Source organism: Amphiprion ocellaris, chromosome 5 (genome assembly GCF_022539595.1).
Source record: "Amphiprion ocellaris isolate individual 3 ecotype Okinawa chromosome 5, ASM2253959v1, whole genome shotgun sequence".
NCBI classification, from domain to species: Eukaryota; Metazoa; Chordata; class Actinopteri; family Pomacentridae; genus Amphiprion; species Amphiprion ocellaris.
The window spans coordinates 33,538,512-33,558,618 of record NC_072770.1 but is presented as its reverse complement, the minus strand read 5'-3'; the positions used below and the strand labels follow the sequence as shown (position 1 = coordinate 33,558,618).

General features: G+C 39.4%; 2 protein-coding genes across 4 annotated transcripts in view; both read left to right on the top strand.

Annotated features, from left to right (window-relative positions):
* Positions 1-892: 892 nt before the first annotated feature.
* LOC111578053 (protein shisa-4-like) lies at positions 893-5,800 on the top strand. The gene is made up of 5 exons (XM_023284638.3): positions 893-1,028; positions 1,261-1,420; positions 1,529-1,695; positions 3,017-3,130; positions 4,666-5,800. The coding sequence occupies exons 1-5, from the start codon at positions 950-952 to the stop codon at positions 4,818-4,820; spliced, it is 675 nt and encodes a 224-aa protein (XP_023140406.2). The 5' UTR covers positions 893-949; the 3' UTR covers positions 4,821-5,800.
* A 5,824-nt stretch (positions 5,801-11,624) lies between these two features.
* itga7 (integrin, alpha 7) overlaps positions 11,625-20,107 on the top strand; it is a 36,713-nt gene continuing 28,230 nt past the window's right edge. Inside the window, exon 1 of one of the 3 annotated variants that reach the window (XM_023284636.3) lies at positions 11,625-12,146. In XM_023284636.3, the coding sequence (XP_023140404.2) occupies positions 11,929-12,146 (218 nt within the window). In that variant the 5' untranslated portion in view covers positions 11,625-11,928. The remainder of the gene's footprint in view (positions 12,147-20,107) is intronic. The other 2 variants (XR_002746962.3, XM_023284637.3) reach the window with 2 other exon arrangements.

Here is a 20,107-nt window from a genome sequence, read left to right as displayed (position 1 = left end):
GCAGATAACACTGACTGCTTCAGAGCCAGCTTGGGTGGAGTTACTTCGCTGTATTGCATCCACATGTTGCACAAGGAAAGAAACTGAAATTTAACGTAGCATTGTGAGACCTGACTGTGTTCTGGGTTTCTGTATGGTTTTATTTTCAAGTGTATCTTTCGCTACCAGTGGTGAAGGCAGAATTCAGATCCTAGTAAAAAAGTAATAGACAAATAACATTAAGTATAGATAAACAGACTTATTATTGAATGTTACTGATACATTGATTAGAAAAATAGCATTTCACGGTCTTATGGTGAAGACAATTTGAACTAGTTACTTTAATTTGCATCATATTCTATAAGCACATCACGTGTTTTATTATGTAAAATCAGTTTAGACTTCTTGACTGACAGGCAGGCTGATTGTCAGAATAATCTGGAGTGAAAAAATGTAGATAGAAGGGTAAATAATAGAAATAACTAATCACATAACATAAGTCAAATTTGCACTCATATATTGTGTTTTGTGCCTCAGCGTTGTGCAGTTATGCTGCTACAGGTAGCTGCAAACATGGCTGTAATTGTTTTCAGACTCAAATTGCTTTTCAGTGGAGGAGCTCTATTATTGCTGTGTTTTATCTCTGGCAGTTTAAGCATCTGGCAGCGTCTATGCAACTTACACTCTCCCAAGCATGTCTCCAAAAGTCGGTTTCATCTCAATGAAACTTTTACCTGTTTAAATAAGGTTCTTCATGAGGAAAAGACAAACACTAAAGGGATTAATATTAGTTAGAGTCAATAAGAATTGTTTACAACAACGTCTGCAACAATCTTTCATTAATTATCCGGTGTCAAGTCTTTCACATGAAATAAGGAATGCTGTTGGGTTACTTGTTACAGGGTGGGACAGACACAAGTTTAAACAGTTGTCTCACTGCACAGTCACACTCATTTCCTCATTACACTACATGATGGCAGTTATGAATTCAAATGTCTTGTCCAGTCTTGTGTGTATTTTGTGTGTGGTCGTGGTCCCGGCTGTATGGGGTAGGTTTATTATTTTGGTATTTATTCTGACAAGTTTAGTATCTTTGCTACTTATCTGGTCATATGCCAACTGTAAAAGCCTAAAGGAGCAACCTGCCACACTGCACTGTAAGATAGTGTACTGTCTTTAGTATCATTGTGTAGCGTTTATGTTTGCGATTTCTAGCTCAGCCTTTAATCAGTTTATGTTATACTGCTTTTCACCATGACCTGGTGTTTTTACACCTTACAGCCGAGTACTGCACCAGCTACACGGACTGGAATGGTGTTTCCCATAGAACACAGCAATGTAGTATGAGTTACTACTGCTGTGGCGACTGCACCTACAAATACTGCTGCAGGGACCAGACACAACGCATAACTCAATCCCAACAGGAACGCTGCTCATCAAGGTGATTCTTGTTACAATGTATAATACACAAGACATTATAGGATTTTTTTAAAGCATGTTTTAATCAAGATACCCTGTAAAATTGCTCTTTTCTCTTTCTTTTTTACAGGCCTGGTGTCAATACTAATAAGACCAACCGCCCTGGTGTACTTTTGGGAAGCATCTTGGGGTCTGTTTTTCCCATCATCCTCTGTGTGGGCCTCATCATCTGCTGTGTGGCCCCTTGCTGCCTGTGCTACAAGAAATGTCGCAAAGGAGGCAACCGAACGCATACAGGTAGGCCACAAGTTTGGCTATAGTTTAGCTTGCTACAGAAAAATACACTGAAAAACTTTAAAATATTCTCTGTGTAATGTGTAGAGATGTATAATGTAAACAGTTATAGTTCAAGGAGATGCTTTTCCATTTGTGGCTGATATTGATACCACACTCATGTCCTCAGCCAGGAGTCTGCTAACGTAGCTTGGCATAAAGACTACAAACAGATGAAAACTGCTAGCCTCGCACTGTCTAACAGCAGAATCCACCTAACAGCACCTGTGAACTCTACAAGCTATCAAATTGTATCTTGTTTAAGTTGAATTTCAATCCTTCTAACCACAAATCGCTGTGTTTTGAGTGTTGAACTGCTTGGAGTCGCTGTTGGTTGCCTCCCAGCAGAACAGCTATTTAATAATAATAATAATAATAATAATAATAATAATAATAATAATTACAAGAAAAGCACTCAGAGAGCACAGAACTCTGCCAAAGCTGCTCAGTCGTTGTATGATTTCAGATAAGTCCCGATAAGCCCGCTATGATGGATTTGTAGTAGGATCACAATCATGTGATCATCAGCAGGCAGGTGACGTAGCGTTCACTTGTTGTCATAGTTACAGTGATGCCGTGCCGCTATCTCACAATGATACAGAAATCTTGAACAAATCTGTGGATCCAGACTATGAGCAGCTATATAATTTAATGTAACATTTAATTTAATCAGGTGGTCCTTGTGTCATTTCTGACCTTCCATGAAAAGTTCATCCAAATTCCGTTTTTGAGTAATGTTGCTAACAGACAAACAGACAAACGTACGCCGATTGTCACAAAACTCCACTTTACAACATAGGCAAGAACACAAAAAAAATGAATAAATGAATTAAATATAGTGGAGAAGGGAGCAGGGGATTTCTGTAGGCAGTGTTGAATAGATGTGTCTTCATGAATTCCTTGAATAAGGAGAGTGAGGATGATTCTCTGATGCTTTTGGTGAGTGAGTTCCAGAGGGTGGGAGCGGCGATGGAGAAAATCCTGTCACCCCAGGTGTGGTATTTGGTCCGGATGGAGGGGGACAGGAGGCCAGCGTCATATTTGTTGATTCTACAGTTTGGTGGTTGTTCGCCTTAAACAAATGAGACACAAATGACTCTTTAATATTTCCTTAAATCCAACTGATTTGTTTCACAGTAAAGTGTTTCTGCTGCATTAGTGGATAATTTTTTTTTTTTTTTTTTGCAGTTTGCTTCAGCCAGAAAACACCTTCGTATTTCTATGAATTATTTTCAAACAAAACTAGATCTGTGGTTTTATTTACCTGTGATAATCTCCTCTGCAGTGGTCCAGCCACCCGTGCAGCCACACTCGCCAGGTGGATACCAGCCAGACTACCCAGGCTATCACCCAGTGCCAGGGTTTGGAGACCCCATGCCCCCTGCACCACCACCATATAGTAAGTTGTTTCATGACATTTTAAAACTCCACGGTTTTGTTATCTCATTACTTTAATAGCCATCGATAAAGATGACAGCAGGCTTGGCTGATAAAAGATACATCTGTAGATGATCTGTATGATTTTTATGATATATAACAGTAAATAAAATGGGTTTAAGATTGTCACATCACACACAGGTTTCCCTAAAAGCAGTCTGGAGCTCAGTGTGATTCTGTCTGGCTATTTTTGCAATACTTACTCCACCTTTAAATAATGGGCAGAGGAGTGGACATTACTGGAGCAGAGGCAGGATATGCAAATGGATTTGGGACATGGACTGTCTTATACCCACCCATCACTCACACTTAACTATGCAAAACTTTATGCCCGACAAAAATCTAAATGGGGGAGTTACATAAAAAAAAAAAAAAAATCAGCCCATGCATAGTTAATTAGCTTTAGAGACTCAAACTGTTTATCATATTGGGCTGTAAATATTAATATTTTTGCTGTAAAGTTGGGCATTTTAACATGGATGTTAAAGGGGACTGATTTACTTTTGCAGCCAGCCTCAAGTGGCCATTCAAGGAACTGTAGTTATGCCACTTCAGCATTACTTAAATATCTCAGTCCCAGAAGTTGCCCCGTTACCAAATATTGACACTTTTCTTCAGGCCTCTGTTCCATGCAAAAACATCCCATTCATCTTTCCCCATAAACAACATTTAATGTTTTAACAACTTACAGTTCTACATTTTGGATGAAACTCTCCAGGTCTATGCAAAATATTAACAACTGTGCTACAAAAGCTATACTGTAACTACTTTAACTATAATTAACTTAAACTATAATTTACCAGTTTCATTCCAGCTAGAAACATCCACTCACTAAACATAAAATTCTGTCAAGTGGTGAAGTTAAATGCTATTACTTTTTATTTCTGGGTGAGATTTGGATGAATTCAGCTACAGTACTGTGTTTTGTTTACAGCTACAATAACCAACTAAGTCATCCGCCACACAAAAGACAAGACAAACAAGATTATTGTCAAATTAAGTCAACCAGAATGGAATACAAAATCTTAAATCTAGCAGCTTCTTATATTTAATAATTAAAAATCATTATAGAGCAACAATTTCTGCTTTGTAGATCATTTTTGAATACTTATTATATACTGTATACTAGGCTGCTGCCTTGAATACTGGAACACCAAATGTGCAAGCAGTTAATTCACTGCTGTTAGAGTAATGTCTGCTAAAAACAAACAAAGCTAAACCCAGGGTTCAGCTGTGTGAGGAAGTAATTTGCTCTTTAAAAAAAAAAAAATTTCTTTATGTTTGACATGTCTTTAAAGATTTATTTCTTCAGTAGCAAAAACTGAGGTCGGGTCAAGACAGACAGCATAGCTCCAAGTCTTTCCAATTATTTGTTGTCTCCTTTGATGCTTACTGTACCAGGTCAAGAGTTTAAGCAACAATGGACAATAACAATGATTTGAAAAGCAACACTCATTTAAAAAAAAATAAAAATAAATCTGTTCTTTGTCTTTTCAGGCAATCCAGGTTATCCTCATCCTGCTCCGTACAATCCAGGGATGCCGATGTACCCGCTCAACCCTCACCAGGTTTATGCAGAACCACCACAATCAGACGAGCATGTGCAGCCACCCTACAACCCCTCTTATGATCCAAACTCCCAAACCTCGTAGTTTACCAGAACAAACTGCATGTTTTAAACCACAGATCAAAATTCTCGTGGAAATGTGAAATGCATGTGGATTATGTTTTGTTGATATAGTGGGAAGTGCTTTTCAGGATGTCAGATTAGAGTTGTATCAATCTTGGGAAATCTTCCTGCTGCTGCTTTTAAGGGTGAATGATTTTGAATAATAGCTTCATTAATGATCACTTGTTCTGCAGTATTCCATTAAAAATAGAACACTTTTAAAGAGAAACCCCACTGTTAGAATAGAATAGAATAGAATAGAATAGAATAGAATAGAATAGAATAGAATAGAATAGAATAGAATAGAATAGAATAGAAATACTTTATTAGTTGCTTGTTACAGCCCACCACCATAAATACGGGTAAATACACAAAATTGTGCAGTAAATAAGACAAACAATAAGAAACATATGAAATGCAAAATGTCCTGTAAAGAATGTACGCATGATACAGTGTTTTATGTGTTTAAATTTGTATTGAAAAGTAAAGGAAGCTTAGAGGACAGATACAACTCCAAAATACTTTTTAGTCAGGAAAGAGAAACATAAAAACAACAACTACATTAAAACGTTGATTATTCAGAGAATTAATTTTTAATGTTTTTTTTATTTCGTACAAGGTTACTTGCAATGAACATCACTTTAAGTGTTGCACTCAGTCCTGATTTAATTTCTTACTTTTAAATTATGCGGTGCCATTCAAATAATGATGAAACTGTCCAATTTAACCAAAGGTGGAGCACTTAAATCCTCAAATGAATAGAAAAGTGTTGTTTGCTGTACAACATCGTATTGATTACGGTGTTTGATAGACTATATCCTTATAAGCTGACTTTGCATGTCTTTACATTACTGAATGCTACAGTGTGATGCTTCTTTTCTTTTACCACCTATGAACAGGTTCCTTCAGCTGACCTGGTTCAATTTTTTATCTTTATTTTAATAAACTCAGCCTGCCAACAGAGGTCGCCTTTGCTCCACTTTCATTTTGTAAAGAAAGTGAAACCGCATTGTCCAGAATATGGTTTTAAAAGTAGACAACATAACTCAGGCTCATTGCTATCATAGACTGTATAATATAATAATAACCAAGTATACCTTTAATAGAGTTTAAACTCTAAATGCATAAACTCTGTAAAAGCCCATCCATAAAAAAAAACCAGACCCACTTCCCCTTAATTACAGCAGTATAATAATATAATCTTTCAAAAACTACAGCACTAATGCATGCCACTCATCTCTAGAGACTGGGAAGTTCTTTGCATTTTCATCTTCTGTGAAGCACATTTAGTCTCTCTTAGGAGCATTTGGATTATTAAAACATACTTTTTGTCCTGTCATCCTAAACTAAGAGTAAACCAGTTTCTTTTTGGGCCAGATAGCTGATTCAAAGCTCTGTATAAGTTTAGGAAAGCTGCACATTCAGGTAATAATTCTGTAAATTCACTGCTACAAGGGACACGCAGATGTGTTTTCACCAACATGCTGGTTAAATGCAGCAGTGCAGCGAGTTCATTTAAGGTTCTCTGGTGGTGACATTTGGGCTAATGTCACATTCACTGGCAACTGGGAACTCAGATTTCTTACTCAATAGCTGAGGTAAGGTTGGGTGATGTTCGATTGCATCAACTGGAGTGAGACAGTGGCAGGGATGCTCTGTTGTGTTTGGTGGTTAAGTAAAGAGTAGGTAGACTAAGGAAGGTTATGTCAGACAGGGGAGCTGAGACAACCTTGCAATAACCACAGAGGTTTCTCAGCCCTCAGCCAACACACTTTTCGTTCCTCTTTTGCTCTTCTGTTTCTGTGGTCGAGTGAATGATGTGTGTTGTCGAGTACTTGATGCACTGAACGTGTGAAGATCAAAAATCACGTAATTTCAAGCTCTAATTTCCCACCTCTGAGGTACGTTCAATACAAATATCTAGTATCTACTTCATTTCTGTTGATTTATTGCACTTCTGCTTGCTGTGTTATGTGTTCTACCTCAAATGTGGTGATCATAACCATAAACATTCAATTTTTCTTAATGCATTTCTCTTTGCTTTTCATACAACTAAAAGCATGTTTCTTAGTGATGCAAGTTCAGATCTCAAATGAGAGGCTTTTGTACTCATGTGTACTATGTATGAAAGGCTTTTGTTTCTAACAAATGATAAGCTTGCTTGCTAAATCATCTTACTAGAAAATTAAATCTTACTTATTTTCTGAAATCCAGATAGTTCCTGCTAATTACTCTCATATGTCAAAATCCCTGCACTCAGTTTAGCCACTTCCTTTGGGATCATGTACTGTAAAACAGCCAGAGTGGGCGTGCTTGCATTTAATCCCATAATAACCAGCGCCGCTCCCTCTTATAGCATCTTCTACTATCCATTAATCAATACAGTAATAGTGCTGACTGCAGCTATCTCAGTCATCGAAGTAAAGGGGGGCTAAAACGGGAAAAATGACCCTGAGTGTAACGTACTGCTGCTGCTGCCTGCTGTCTAAAATAAGCGCTCTCCTTGAAGTGTGGCTCAGACTGCTAATGAGCACTTGTGTAGAGATGGCAGCGTCATGGACGATGTGGCAGATAATCTTTACAGCCAGCCATCTTCATTGTTTTCTTTCCCTCCATCCCTTTCTTCTTCTTTTTTCTCCTCTCTTCTGTCTCACCCTCTGACTGGGCTTTGTTCTGTCTGAAGACATTCTCATCTGGCCTCCTGCCCGAGCTGCCATTAAAATGTTTTCAGCATTTTCTCAGCATCCCACACCATTCCTTTCTTCTCTTCCCTTTTCTTCTGAGTCCCTCTGGAATTTTTATGTCAAATCGGAGCAGCTCTGCACACAGATAATGGACAGCGAATGCACTGTGTTATTGAAGATCAGTTAGATACCGACCTTTGTATCAGTTCTTAGATAATAATATCTGGGACTCTGCAGTGAACCAGTGAGTTGTTTGTGGGAAGAGCTGCTGACAGAAGCACAAAACTCCCCAATGTGTGCTCTGACACTGGCCAAGATGCTCCACAGAGATACAAGCCTGCTGAACTTTCCCACATCCATGGAAACACAAACAGACATGGCAGCTTTATTGATGTCTCAGTATTTTTAAATCACATTCATTTCTAAGGATGAGTGATAACAAGTTTCCACATCCCATCACTAAAGATAAGCCTTAGCAAGGACAGAGCCATGGAATTTTGTTTTTATTAGCCCAATGCTTCGGTCGAGACTGAACTATATCATCCATCCATCCAAAATTATTACCTATTGGAGAAATTGCCATGGAACTTTGAACAGACAGGTATATTGCCCATCAGGTGCAGGTTGACATTTTTGGTTTTCAGTCAAATATATCAACAACCTTTCACCTACTTCTATCAGGTCAAAGATTAGTTTGCACAATACTTTTGCTTGATGACTGTAGTAGTTACTGCTGTACTTCATGTTTTGTGATAATTAGTGTTAGTATGTTAACTAAACTAAGTGGGTGAACTTTAGAAAGATTCTTACTAAATATGAGCACGTTTGTGGTTTCCACAGTAGAAAACTTCTTCCTACTCGGATATTGTATTTTTTTTTTCAATTTAAGGTCCAGTGTCTTTATACATTATATCAAAAGAAATAAACAACTGTAGAATCACACAGGTGAGGTTGTACTGGAAAAAACACACCAAGCAAGGTAAGGTAAACAGTTTTTAAGGTGAAATGAAAAGGTAAAAACAGATGTGGTGAAAAATGACCAACTAACCCTGTAAAGCCCAGAGCATTAATATGATGACATCTGCAGAGATACTTATGGAAGCATGCTCTGTGTGGTCACAATATTGCATAATATAGCTGCTAAAAATGAAAGCTCATTCACACCACAGGAAGACAGAATTATGATAAATCAAAAAACAAATATGCTCATGTAAGACTTCGCTGAAGATACAGCGAGCAGCAACAACATTAATCAAAAGTTCGATTATCTTGTCACAATGGCACCAAACAAGGGTACAATAGGCAAAAAGTTCTGAAAGCTGATGTGCTGGAAGCAGGAAAAAATGGGCAGGAAAACTGAGAGGTCACGGCATTTCTCAGACAGCAGGTGGGGTGTGTAGTGGTTAGGGCCTACCAAAAGGACGAACAACTGGCTACTAGGTCATGGCAGCCAAAGGTTCATTCCATGTTTGGAGCAAAGCCTGAAGTCTGGCCTGTGTGGTCTGATTTCACAGTAGAGCTACTATTGCACAAATTGCTGAAAAGCTCAAAGCAGGCAACATCAGAAAGATTTCAGAACGCATAGTGGGAGAAGGTTGCCTGATCTAAACAATCACATTTTCTTCTACATCATACACCAGGTGTTTGCATAGTTTATTTGGGGAAGTGATTGCAGCAGGACGCACCGCTGGAAGACGGCAGTGGCATGATTTGAGGAACATGACAAAGACTTCAAGGTGTTGACTCGGCCCCCATATTCTCCAGATCCCAGTCCGATCAAGCGTTTGTGGGATGGGCTGGAAAAACAGGATTCATGGAGGCCCAACTTCACAACTTACAGGAGTTAAAGGATTGTACATGTCTTGACAGGTCAGAGCTGTTTGGGCAGCATGAGAGGAGCCTACACAATATAATGGAGGGCTTTAATGTTGTAGCATGCCGGTGTGTGTTGAGAAGTAAAAGATCATCTGGTGCTTTTTTTTTCAAATACCCTATAAGGGCAGCAGGGGGCAGAAACCAGAAGCTGGCTCATGTCAGCCGGATCACATGAGGGGATTTCAGCCTCATCCTGCAGAAAACTAGTGTGTAGACTTTGATGACAGAGTGCAGAGACACTAATCTTAGGCTGGTTTTAATCCTCCTTAATCTGCAAAAGTTGTAAAGAAACTTGAACGTCTTGTTAACTTCTCACCTGAATTTTCAGATACTAAAGCAACAGCAGCTGACTAATTTGGTCAGATAGGCCCTGTGCCTTGAATCCAGACTATCTAAAATGAAAGCGCACTTAATTGTAATGATAACAGCTTCTTCAAATCATGTGAAAACTTTGTGCAGGGGCTATCATCAAGCACAGATACCATTTAGCAGAACCAAATAAGATACGCAAACTTTAACTTAAAGATGAGACGGGTTCTTTTCCTAAAAGATTTCACTTTTCAGCCATGAATCGCCTGTTTCAAAAACAGGATATCTTATGCACCAGAAAAGATCCACAGAATGAACAGGAAGAGATGTTTCTGTTGTTGCTGTAAAAATACAAAGTCATTTTCTTCAGACTCCATTTTCATTGCAGTCATGCATTGTGTTTCAGCCTTTTGCTGCACTGTAATCAGAATATCTCTTTGTCTTCATTTTAATACTCCAATAGCACTGCAGTTGTGTGTCAACTTGGTCCAAACAAGAAAGATCTTTGGAATGAGTCCAAAAAATATATAGATTTTGCGCTTTTAGCTGCAAGAAAATGTATTACTCTGGAGGGTTGTAATAGTTTGGGCTACTTTCTGTCTCATTTGTGCAGTTTCCACCACAGATAAGTGGCTAAATTGGTGCCTATGCTCTTCTAATTGGTTCACTATTTTTGGCTTGACAGACTTACTGAATATTGATGACATACTTGCAGAAATCAAGTGGAAATTTTTTGTACTCACGGTATTTATTTAGCCATAGCTCAGACAAACTAACTTGTCTGTCTGTTCAAGACTTAAAAAGCATCGAAGAGTTTTATCAATTATTTATTATTATATTGAAGTCCATATTCAACTATTTACAAACAAAAACAGCTTGTTTTCAGTCCAATCTGGTGATACATGTGAATTATCTAACCTCTATAATTCAAGACCGCACAAACTCACCCAAAACGGGACATTAACTCCAATAAAATGCTAGAATGAGGTCCTGAAAACCTTATCCAAGTTTTCCACCTGTTTGTGTAACTGGTCCACAACTGTTTGAGGTTTATTGTGTAGAACAGTTGAGGTGACACACTGACAGCTGCACAGAGATTGACCCAAGAGAAACAGAAATCAGCTGGTTAAAGCAGCTGTGGGTGAAGTCGCCCATCATGTAGAGAGGGAAAAACTAAGAAATGCATTGGGTGGGTTGAACTTTGTGTTGAAAAATGCATAGAACAGGCACTTGTGTAAGTAAATTATACTGTGAATAGCTAAATGATATGCTTTGTTGTAATTCTGCAATCTTCCTGATTGTGTCTGTGTTAGCATTGCTGTGTCACACCACTTACATTCTCCCACTCCGGCTTTTCAGAGAGGCTAAAGGTCTGCAATAAAGTTTCTTGGGTCACTGTGCACATTTCTGCCCCTTTTGTCTCCCAGATTCTTTCCAGATCGCTGCCACCAGAAGAGAGATGTCAGGGCTTTCAAGCTCAGACTAAAAAAAAAAAAAGCCTTTAGTTTCTTTTATCTACTGGCTTTTTAACTTTCAAAATTGTGTCTCAGTTTTCCACCTTTATGCTCTGTGGATGTACAAGCATCTGCAGCAGTGAGCGGCCACAGGGGGAGGCAGCTTTGGACCGTGTGAACTCGACTGATAAAACAGTCTGCTGTCTTTTACCCTCTCCCGCTCTTGTTCAATAGCCTCCAAGTATCCTGACAACCTTGCCTGGTATTTTGGCACAAGTCCCCTGAGTGTTGATGTCAGCTGAGAGAGGGAGGGAGGGGAGGGAGGGGAGGGAGGGAGGAGGGTCTGAAAGAGAGAGGGGAGGGAGGGGGAGGAGTGAGCGGGCTATTCAAGGCACTTGTCCTCTGTCTCCCTCTGAGCATAGAGGAGGGGGAGGCGCACATGCATTGAGAGAAACACACTTGCAAGCGCGCACACACAGACACACACACACACACACACACACACACACACACACACACACACGTAGTAGCAGCAGCAGCCTGCTCTTCAGACTGACAGCAGCAAACGGAGTTGAGAGCACAGCGGAGCGAGGCAGAAAGAGGACTGGGAACAAGGGAGGCATCCACAGAGGAGAGGAACAGGAAAGGAGCACTTGCACAGGATTTGCCTCTTTTCTGTCTCTTTTGGCTCTCTGGGAGCCACAAAAGGAATCTTCCCCTGTGCTCTTCTTGAAGTGAACTTGCTCTGCTAAAGGACCTGCTCCTTGCTATGGCAGCCCCGGTGGGACATGGAAACACTGCTTCCCCCTCATGTCGCCCCTCTCATCGGTGGACTACCTTGATCTGGGCTCTGTTGACCCTCTTGTGTCAAGTCTGGGGCTTTAACCTGGATACTACTCACACGCTGCACAAGTTGGGAGACCAGGGCACCTTTTTTGGCTTCTCTCTTGCGCTTCACCAGCACCTTACCCCAGATCCTCAGAGCTGGTGAGTGAGAGAATGCGGCAGTGAGCTTGTCCTGTGTGTCCTGTGTGTGTTTGACTCGGTTCAAATGTGCGATATCTTGGATCTGCACCTGCTCCTCATGCAAAACGCTTCCTCTGTCACGAATGATCATTTAAGTGCTCTCAAAAGCTGAAATAGGAGTTTTATGGCCACTATATAGTCAGCGTTTCTGTGTTGCACCTTAGATTTGCCAAATCACTGCCACACTCAGCTGGACTGAGTGCAGGAGTTTAAGCATGTTTATAGGTCCGTGTTAAAAGACAAGGGTTTACACTAAATGCAGAGTGGATGAGAGTGGTCGCTGAATCAGCAGGCAGCATTTGATTTCTCTGAAAGGAAGAAAGTGGTTTTCTTGTAGTAGTTTATGTCTGATGGTGAAGATCCTGGACTGGAGTCTTGATAGTGAGGTGTCCTTCAGTGTGTTCATGGAGAAGTATTGCATGTGTGTTTGCTTGTCTATGTTTGTTCTCTGATCTGCTGTTTGCCAGCAGCTGTTTTGATGCGTCTTTCAGTGTGACCGGAGCAATCATAAGCCCTGTTCCCGTCCCGCATAAATCATACAGAGATGATAACAGCAGGTCTGCTTGTAAATCTTTGTAAATGCTTGTTGCAGGACTGTAAATAGGAGGGTTAATTAATTTAGCTCTCCTGAAGCTCTGTGATTAATACTGAGGGAAAGAATGCAGATATTTCACCTGAATATGAGGTGGATAGAACTTTTTGTAGCATATTCAGGAGGTTTTCCCATTAACCTATAGCTAATGTGCCTAATTTTCCACTACAAGTTATCTTGGTGCCTCTATACATTAACAACTGCAACATCTTTGCGACATCTAGTGATGAAAGAAGCATTGAGATCATTTGCTTAAATAGCAGAATTACAATGTAAAAGTCTTGTTTTTAAAATATTACTTTTGAAAGTGCAAATATATTATCAAAGTATCAAAAGTAAAAGTACTCACAATGTCAGAAGTAAAATGGAATGTTTTATGCTGTAGATTATTAGAGCGTGTATTGCACTATTGGTTGTATTTTGTTTCTGTCGTATTAAAGACTTAACTGTCTAGCTTAATCTAACATATAAACATATATTTCTATATATTCTGTAGTCAGCTGTCAAACAAATATAGCAGAGCTTCCCATTTCCCTCTGACACGTAGCAGAATAGAAATCCAAAGCAGCACAAAGTGAACATAATTAATGTAAAAGGAGCTCAGAACTATTTTTATGATTACAAATGCAACATGAATCAGTAATATAAATGGAAATACATTTTAAAAGTTTTAGATTGAGAGAATTAACTTACAATAAGCTCCTGTTCTGGAGCTCCATATTTAACCGGCAGCTCCTCAGTTTACCCATGCTGGAGTCATCCTGTCGCCTGGTAAGACCGGGGGAATGACATCAGAGTCCTGTCACCCAGTCTAAAAACTTACCCGCTGTCCTGCAGGCTTCCTGGAACTTTAAAAAAAAAAAAAAAACTGACCCTGAGAATAAAGTTATTGTATCGCTTACTGCTGTGACCTGAGCGAACAAGAGAGACGACTCCTGAGAAAGTGTCCGTCAGTGATGTTAGTGCCAGAAGACAGTCAATAAAAGTCTGACCTGATGTGCTGATGTGGTGATGCATCTACTGGAAGAGAGTGGCGTGAATAATGCGGCTGCCAGTACGCCGTGACATCACAACTACTTTATGTTTGTTGGTGATTTCATCCCTGATGTGATCTGAGTCTTGTTGGATGACTTTCACTGAGATCATGAATCCCAGTCATTTGAACAGAGACCAAAATGAACAAACCAATGTTTTTTTTCTTACTTGCTTCATTTTGGTCCTGTTTTCATCTTTGTGACCATGTAAGTTTTCAGAAAACCCTATGGCCTTTTAAAATGTTTAGTCCAAGACATGGCAGAATTTTCATCAAAGAAACATGCAGTACTTAAATCTGCAATAATGGATTATTTTCGCCACTTTTGTGAAGCAGAAAGAGGCCTTAACAGCGTTATACCATCAAGTTAATGAGCAATTTTTCAGCTATAGTTGGTGACTGTGTCTGTCTGTTGTTTGGTGCTGGGCCGGTTGTGTGTTGTAACTTTTTTAAAAATAGCTTTTTACTTTTTATACACCAAAAGTGTAGTTAAACAGTGGCCTAAAACTCACCATAGAGCTGCAGATTCAGACAATATTTTCTGTAAGTTAATTATGACGCACAAGCTTTTTCTCGTTTTTAAACAGGGCCTCTGCAGGTAAGCATAAAATTCTATTGGATAAATATTCATTCCTCTATTTTTCCACTAATTATCTGCCTGAAAAATTCAAACTCAAAATCAAAATTAAATATTTTTTGTCTAAAAAACACTAAATGCAAATGAAATATCTACTAGTGTCGAAGGAAAACTCCCACTGGGCTCCACAAGACCTAAATTCCATCAAGTCTTATCAAATTAAATGATAACAAAGTTTGTTTGCTCGTGCTTTATACAACAACAATCTACAATTTGTGATCTGTCCGCAGGAAAACATCATTTCTCTGAGCCTTTCAAAACCATTTCACAGTCAATTTAAATTGAGTTTTAATTAATTTGACACAAAAATGACTTGGCTGGTTTTAGGAGAATTCGTGATTTGGGTTAAAGTAAGTACTTCGGTCACGATGGTCAAATAAAATCACACAAAACAAGCAACACTGACAGTCTTTGTTGTCATAGTTGGCCATGTGAACACAGACTTGCTTTGGGGCTCAGACTGAAACAACTGATTCTGTCGTTCTTCTTAGTAGTGCAGTCACTATATGAGTTTGAAACATTTTGAGTTGATGTTATTACACTTTCAGTCATACAGATGTATTATTCAGAGAGCAACACGGCAATTATCCTTCCTGTCTGAATAATACATTTCCATTAAGCTTTATGCCCTCTGTGTTTTTGCACTTCCTATCTGGGAGTTTTCAATATGCTGCTATTATAATTTCTGCCCTTCTGATATACTGACTTGAAACTATCTGCATGAGGCTTACTGTAATTAGATGCTACTGACTCATTTTGTCTTTTGTATTTTGAAGGTTTAGGTTACTTTCGCCTGTGGCTTGCAGTCATTGTGTGTTATGTCACCTGATTCAATTGTGAAAATGATATTGCTGCTTTGATGCTCTGTTCTGTGCTCACTCATGGTTGAATCACACAACCTGTAATGCACAAGTGGTCATAGAGATCAGCTTAGTCATGCTGTCATCTTTGCATATGCTCACTATAGCTTTGGGGTTTACAGTTTACTGGAAGGACAACAACCAAGTGGATTCCTAAAGCATCAGAGAAGACCAGTGTGTTTCCTTAAAGGCTGGAGAAGCTTGACTTCATATGCTGTGGTCAGGTTTACACGATAACTGTCTTTTTGTACAGTTTTACAGTGTCTATTCAGTACAGGCCTTCAGCTGCCCCAAACCTCACAGCTATTTTTCAGTGTAGCAGCAAGAGTCAATGCAAAGGTCAACCCATGTGACACGATGATCTCATATCGACTGATGTGCTGCAAGGAGATCCTGGTCTGGAGGAAGTAAAAGTATGCCACACTCAGAGATGGATAAGAGTGTTGATCTGGCATCCTTGACTTCTGTACATCTTCAACAATTTCTTTCTTAATCAGCCTGCAGGAGGAGCCCCAAATTGAACTTAGGGGGCTTCTTGCTGCTGATTCCAGACAGGAGGATGGGATGAGGGGGTATTTGAGTCTGAGTTATGTGTGTGTCTGCTATTTATAATGCCATGAGAAGTGCCTCTGCTAATAGTTTACTGCCTGGTGAAGACAGGAAGCCCCCTGAGCTTAATCCCCACACTGCTAATGTTGCTGAATACGGCTACTGCATGTTTTACATTCTAGTAAGTCAACCAACAACAAAACAAAATAAATTCCAGATAATCCAAACCCAGCGTGATAATATTTATAACTCAGCATTTAAAAGACAACAGGTTATAAGGAAAGATGTGGCACTAAGGTATGGAGAAATGCTGTGCAGGTGCATGATGGAGACATGAACCTAGAACACTAAGATGCAAATAATTTTGACCATTACATTAAAATTTCAAGTCTCACTGAAGTAATTATAATTCACCTTGAGAGGTACATAAATGTCAGTGCTTAATTGATGGTAAGCAATCCAGTACTTTTTGTTGTCCACAAAAGCAGCCATATTAGAATCACATATTGAACTGTTTCCTTAAACAAGTGGAACACTGCTGATGTTCTATAGCAAATTCAGGATTTACTGATTGTACATACAGCAAAGCTTTAATGTCATACATCAGTATACTTAGAACAAACCCATGACAGCATGATATAGCAGTAATCTTTCTGCACATGTTTAGCTAACAGCATCAGGCATGTAAATCATACTGTATCCACCACTAGGCCCAACTGGAAAGTATCCGGATTTAGACTTTCATGCCTTTTCTTTAAGGTAATCTCTGCCTCGTAACTCACTGTAAAGATTTCTTGCCGTTTCGGAGTGCTTTAACAAATGCGGTGGGGAAGGCAGTTCTGCTTTACTGCTCCGCTCTGGTCACAAATCATCCATTATTGTTTGGTGCTGAGGGACCTGTAGTTGGCCTTGAAAGACATGTCTAGCTATATCTCTGTTCAAACTCTATGGCCCCCTTTTGTGTGTCAATTTACAGAAGTAATTCCCTTTTCTGAACACCCTTTCTTTGGTACTTTAATACATTTCAATCTTTTTTTTTTCTCTCCAAACCCTGTCAGCCAAACATCCCTGACAGTATTGTTAGACTCTGATTTATCCCACTGTCAGGCTGTTGATTCAGTAGGCCTAGAATTGGCTGTGTTGCATTGCTGTCAAAGGGAAAGTAGAAAAGTCTCAGGTTGCAGTGAGGTTCATGTTTATATGTAGACTTGCTTTGGTGCCTTTGCGAGCAGGAACACTCAGCCTCACTGCCAGGGGGGCCACAGGTAGCCAATATAGTCCTAGACATCTTGTCTGGAGTTTGGTTTCACTGGCTGAGTCAGAATCCAAAGCAGAGCTTTCTGAGGCTGAACAAAGACACAGAAGTCTTTAACAAATCCATGGATCCAGACTACTGCCAAAATCTAATCACTTGGTCCTTGTGTCATTTCTGATGTTCCTTGAAAATTTCATCCAAATCTGTTTCTGTTTTTGAGTAATGTTGCTAACAGACAAACAGACAAATGTATGCCAGTCGTCACATAACTGGCGGAGCAGTTATGTGATGACTAGAGCATGGAGGTGATTCTGAGATGACTTCCTAAAGCTACAGAGACAGCAAAACAAGTCAAATACAAAAGTTAAGAATCTCAGTACTGTTCATGTTAGGAGGTTGCATTTCTTTGCATGGTTGGGTAATACATTTACACATTTTATTTCTAAGAGGAAGGAAGGAAGGAAGGATAACTTGATACCAATCTTATCTATACGCTAAATATAAAGTTACAGCCTGTTGCTGGTTTGCTTGAGTAGCACAAAAACGAGAATCAGCCCCTAGTGTTTGAAAAAAAAAGCATAAAAAATTTATTTTATGGTTGCAATATGCAGGGATATTTTATGGGAAAGTGCTATGATTTGTTAATTGATAAGCTGTAGTAGTGCTCATAGAAAATTATATTCCCTTTAGCCAAGGCCAAGCTAGCCGTTTTCAGTGCTGATGCTAAGCTAAGCTCATCAGCTACAGTACAGACTTCATATTTAGCATACAAGAAGGATGGTTGTATCTATAACAGCATCCAACTATCTGCAAGAAACTGTCCAAAATATGTCAGTACATGTGTTTTTCTTGACATCATTTTACTGCCATTTCGTTTGAATATAAATGGCTTTAAATGGGGTTCAGAAAGAACTGCTTCGCACATTCATAACACAAAGAAGAATTTCTGGATGCTCATTTACATTACAATAGCCAAATAAAAGCTGCTTTTTCACCCCCAGCTTAAGAGTTGAGAATGAACCTTCCCCCTTTTTCCCTCCCTAATTCAATTCATGATTTTACTCCTGCTCACTCTTTCTCTCGCCCCTTTTCAGTTTGTCCCACAGTAACTTTCTTGCTAAATCTCTGAGAGGCCATTCATGTGAAAGCCTCGTAAATGTAGGAACTGTTGCAGTGTTTATTTATATGAGGGATGAGAAAGAGCAAAGGGTATATTGCATGGGCTCTACAGTCTAGGACACACACACACACACACACACACACACACACACACACACACGCACGCACGCACGCACACACACACACACACACACACACACACACACACACACACACACACACACACACACGCTCACGATTAATGCCTTTTTCTACCTCCCACTTACTCTCTGTCTATTTAGCATTCTCCCATTCCTTTACTGGGCTGCCCGGACCGGGACAAAAGCTCGGTGGGAAGCAGCGTTGCCTGGCCGAGAGCTTTCAGGAATATTACTTTGCGGACCACGTGTTCACTGAATGCAGAGGGACAATCTGCAGAGTCAGGAGGAACCACGCAACTCAGATCCGATGGAGGTGCAGAGAAAATGCGCAGTTTGGCAGTGTTGGATGAGCACAAGCTGATTCTGCATCTACACTAAATTTTCTGGTCTTTTCTGGTTTCACATATATTTTTAACTGTCGTCTTTGGTCTTGATGAGTCATGTTTGAGTCTGCCTCTAGGTTTGCCTTCCATGTTCTTCTATGAAAAGGCAGTATTACCTTGAGTTGATTCTGGAAATTGCTTCTGAATGTCGTATGATCTATGGGGGAGGTGTAGAGGGTCTAGAGGGAATATGAGCTTGAGGGATGAATAAATCATTTCAGGCCTCCCTTTTGATTATATATGTGTGTGTATGTGTGTGTCCACGCTTATGTGTGTGTTTGCATGGAGGCACTTAGCTCGACTCTGATAAAGATGCAGTTTAATCAATTAGCTGATGGCAGCAAGTGGGAACTGATACTGAAATGTGTGCAGAAAGACGCAGTGAAAAGCTGACAGGAAATTACAAGGGAGATGGTGCTTTTTGTTTGTATTCATTGAAAGAGATTTTGCATTTGATTGTCCAGGATGGTGTCTGAATAAAAATGATCACATTACAGTTCTTTCAATAGATGTCCTTTGCATTATCACGGTCACATCTTTTCTAATTTTCTTAAACCGGTATGAGTTGAGGTGGTTGATATGCATCTGAGCATGTCATCACTGTTGGCCTCTTCCATAAGATTTAAATGAATTAAACAAGCTCGACTTTGTGAGGTCACACATACACAAGTTCAAATACAGCATAAATGTAATATTACTAAATAGGAAATTTTATATATTACTATATTAAAACAAGTTTCACCACATAGACTAGTTGTTGTATTCATATTAATAAATGTTTACATCCAGGAACTGCAGAGTTTAACTGCTGTGGAGCTAATGTGAGCCCATCAGTGTATGACCTGGTCAGATTGAAGAGTGAAAAATATCATATAAACTGCACCACTTCATCAAAACTTTTCTTTTTCCTTAAGAATTTAAAATGAGTTATTTTTCAACTATAGCACTGTACTGTACCTGAAATCACAACACACTATGCCAATAACATGTTAGATCCAATGGAGCTGGATATGTTAGTATAACAATTCATTACTTGTTACAGGAAGACCAACTCTGAAAAAAAGTTACTTCACTTTTATTTAAGTTCAGTACATGTATTTATTAGCTTGTGATGCTGCAGTGATTATATACATGGTTACAGTCAGTAGTTAAGATGTTTCTAAAGTTTTAATAGTGCACCTTGGTCTAAATAAGACTTTTAATCTAAGAGTTTCAAAGACGTAAGAAATGCTTTACACTGACATATGAGCAGCTAATTCAATCCACACCAGGGCATATATTGGAGTAAACTGACATGATAGCAAAGGTCCCTGTTGTGATTGTGGCTAAATTCATCAAGGGCAGGTATTTTATA

Bases quoted from the DNA above. Each gene is read 5' to 3' on its own strand.
- LOC111578053 (XM_023284638.3), top strand. From the start codon at position 950: ATGATGGCAGTTATGAATTCAAATGTCTTGTCCAGTCTTGTGTGTATT. The intron at 1,696-3,016 runs GTAGGCCACAAG...TCTCCTCTGCAG, and splicing joins AGGCAACCGAACGCATACAG to TGGTCCAGCCACCCGTGCAG. The intron at 3,131-4,665 runs GTAAGTTGTTTC...TTGTCTTTTCAG, and splicing joins CCCTGCACCACCACCATATA to GCAATCCAGGTTATCCTCAT.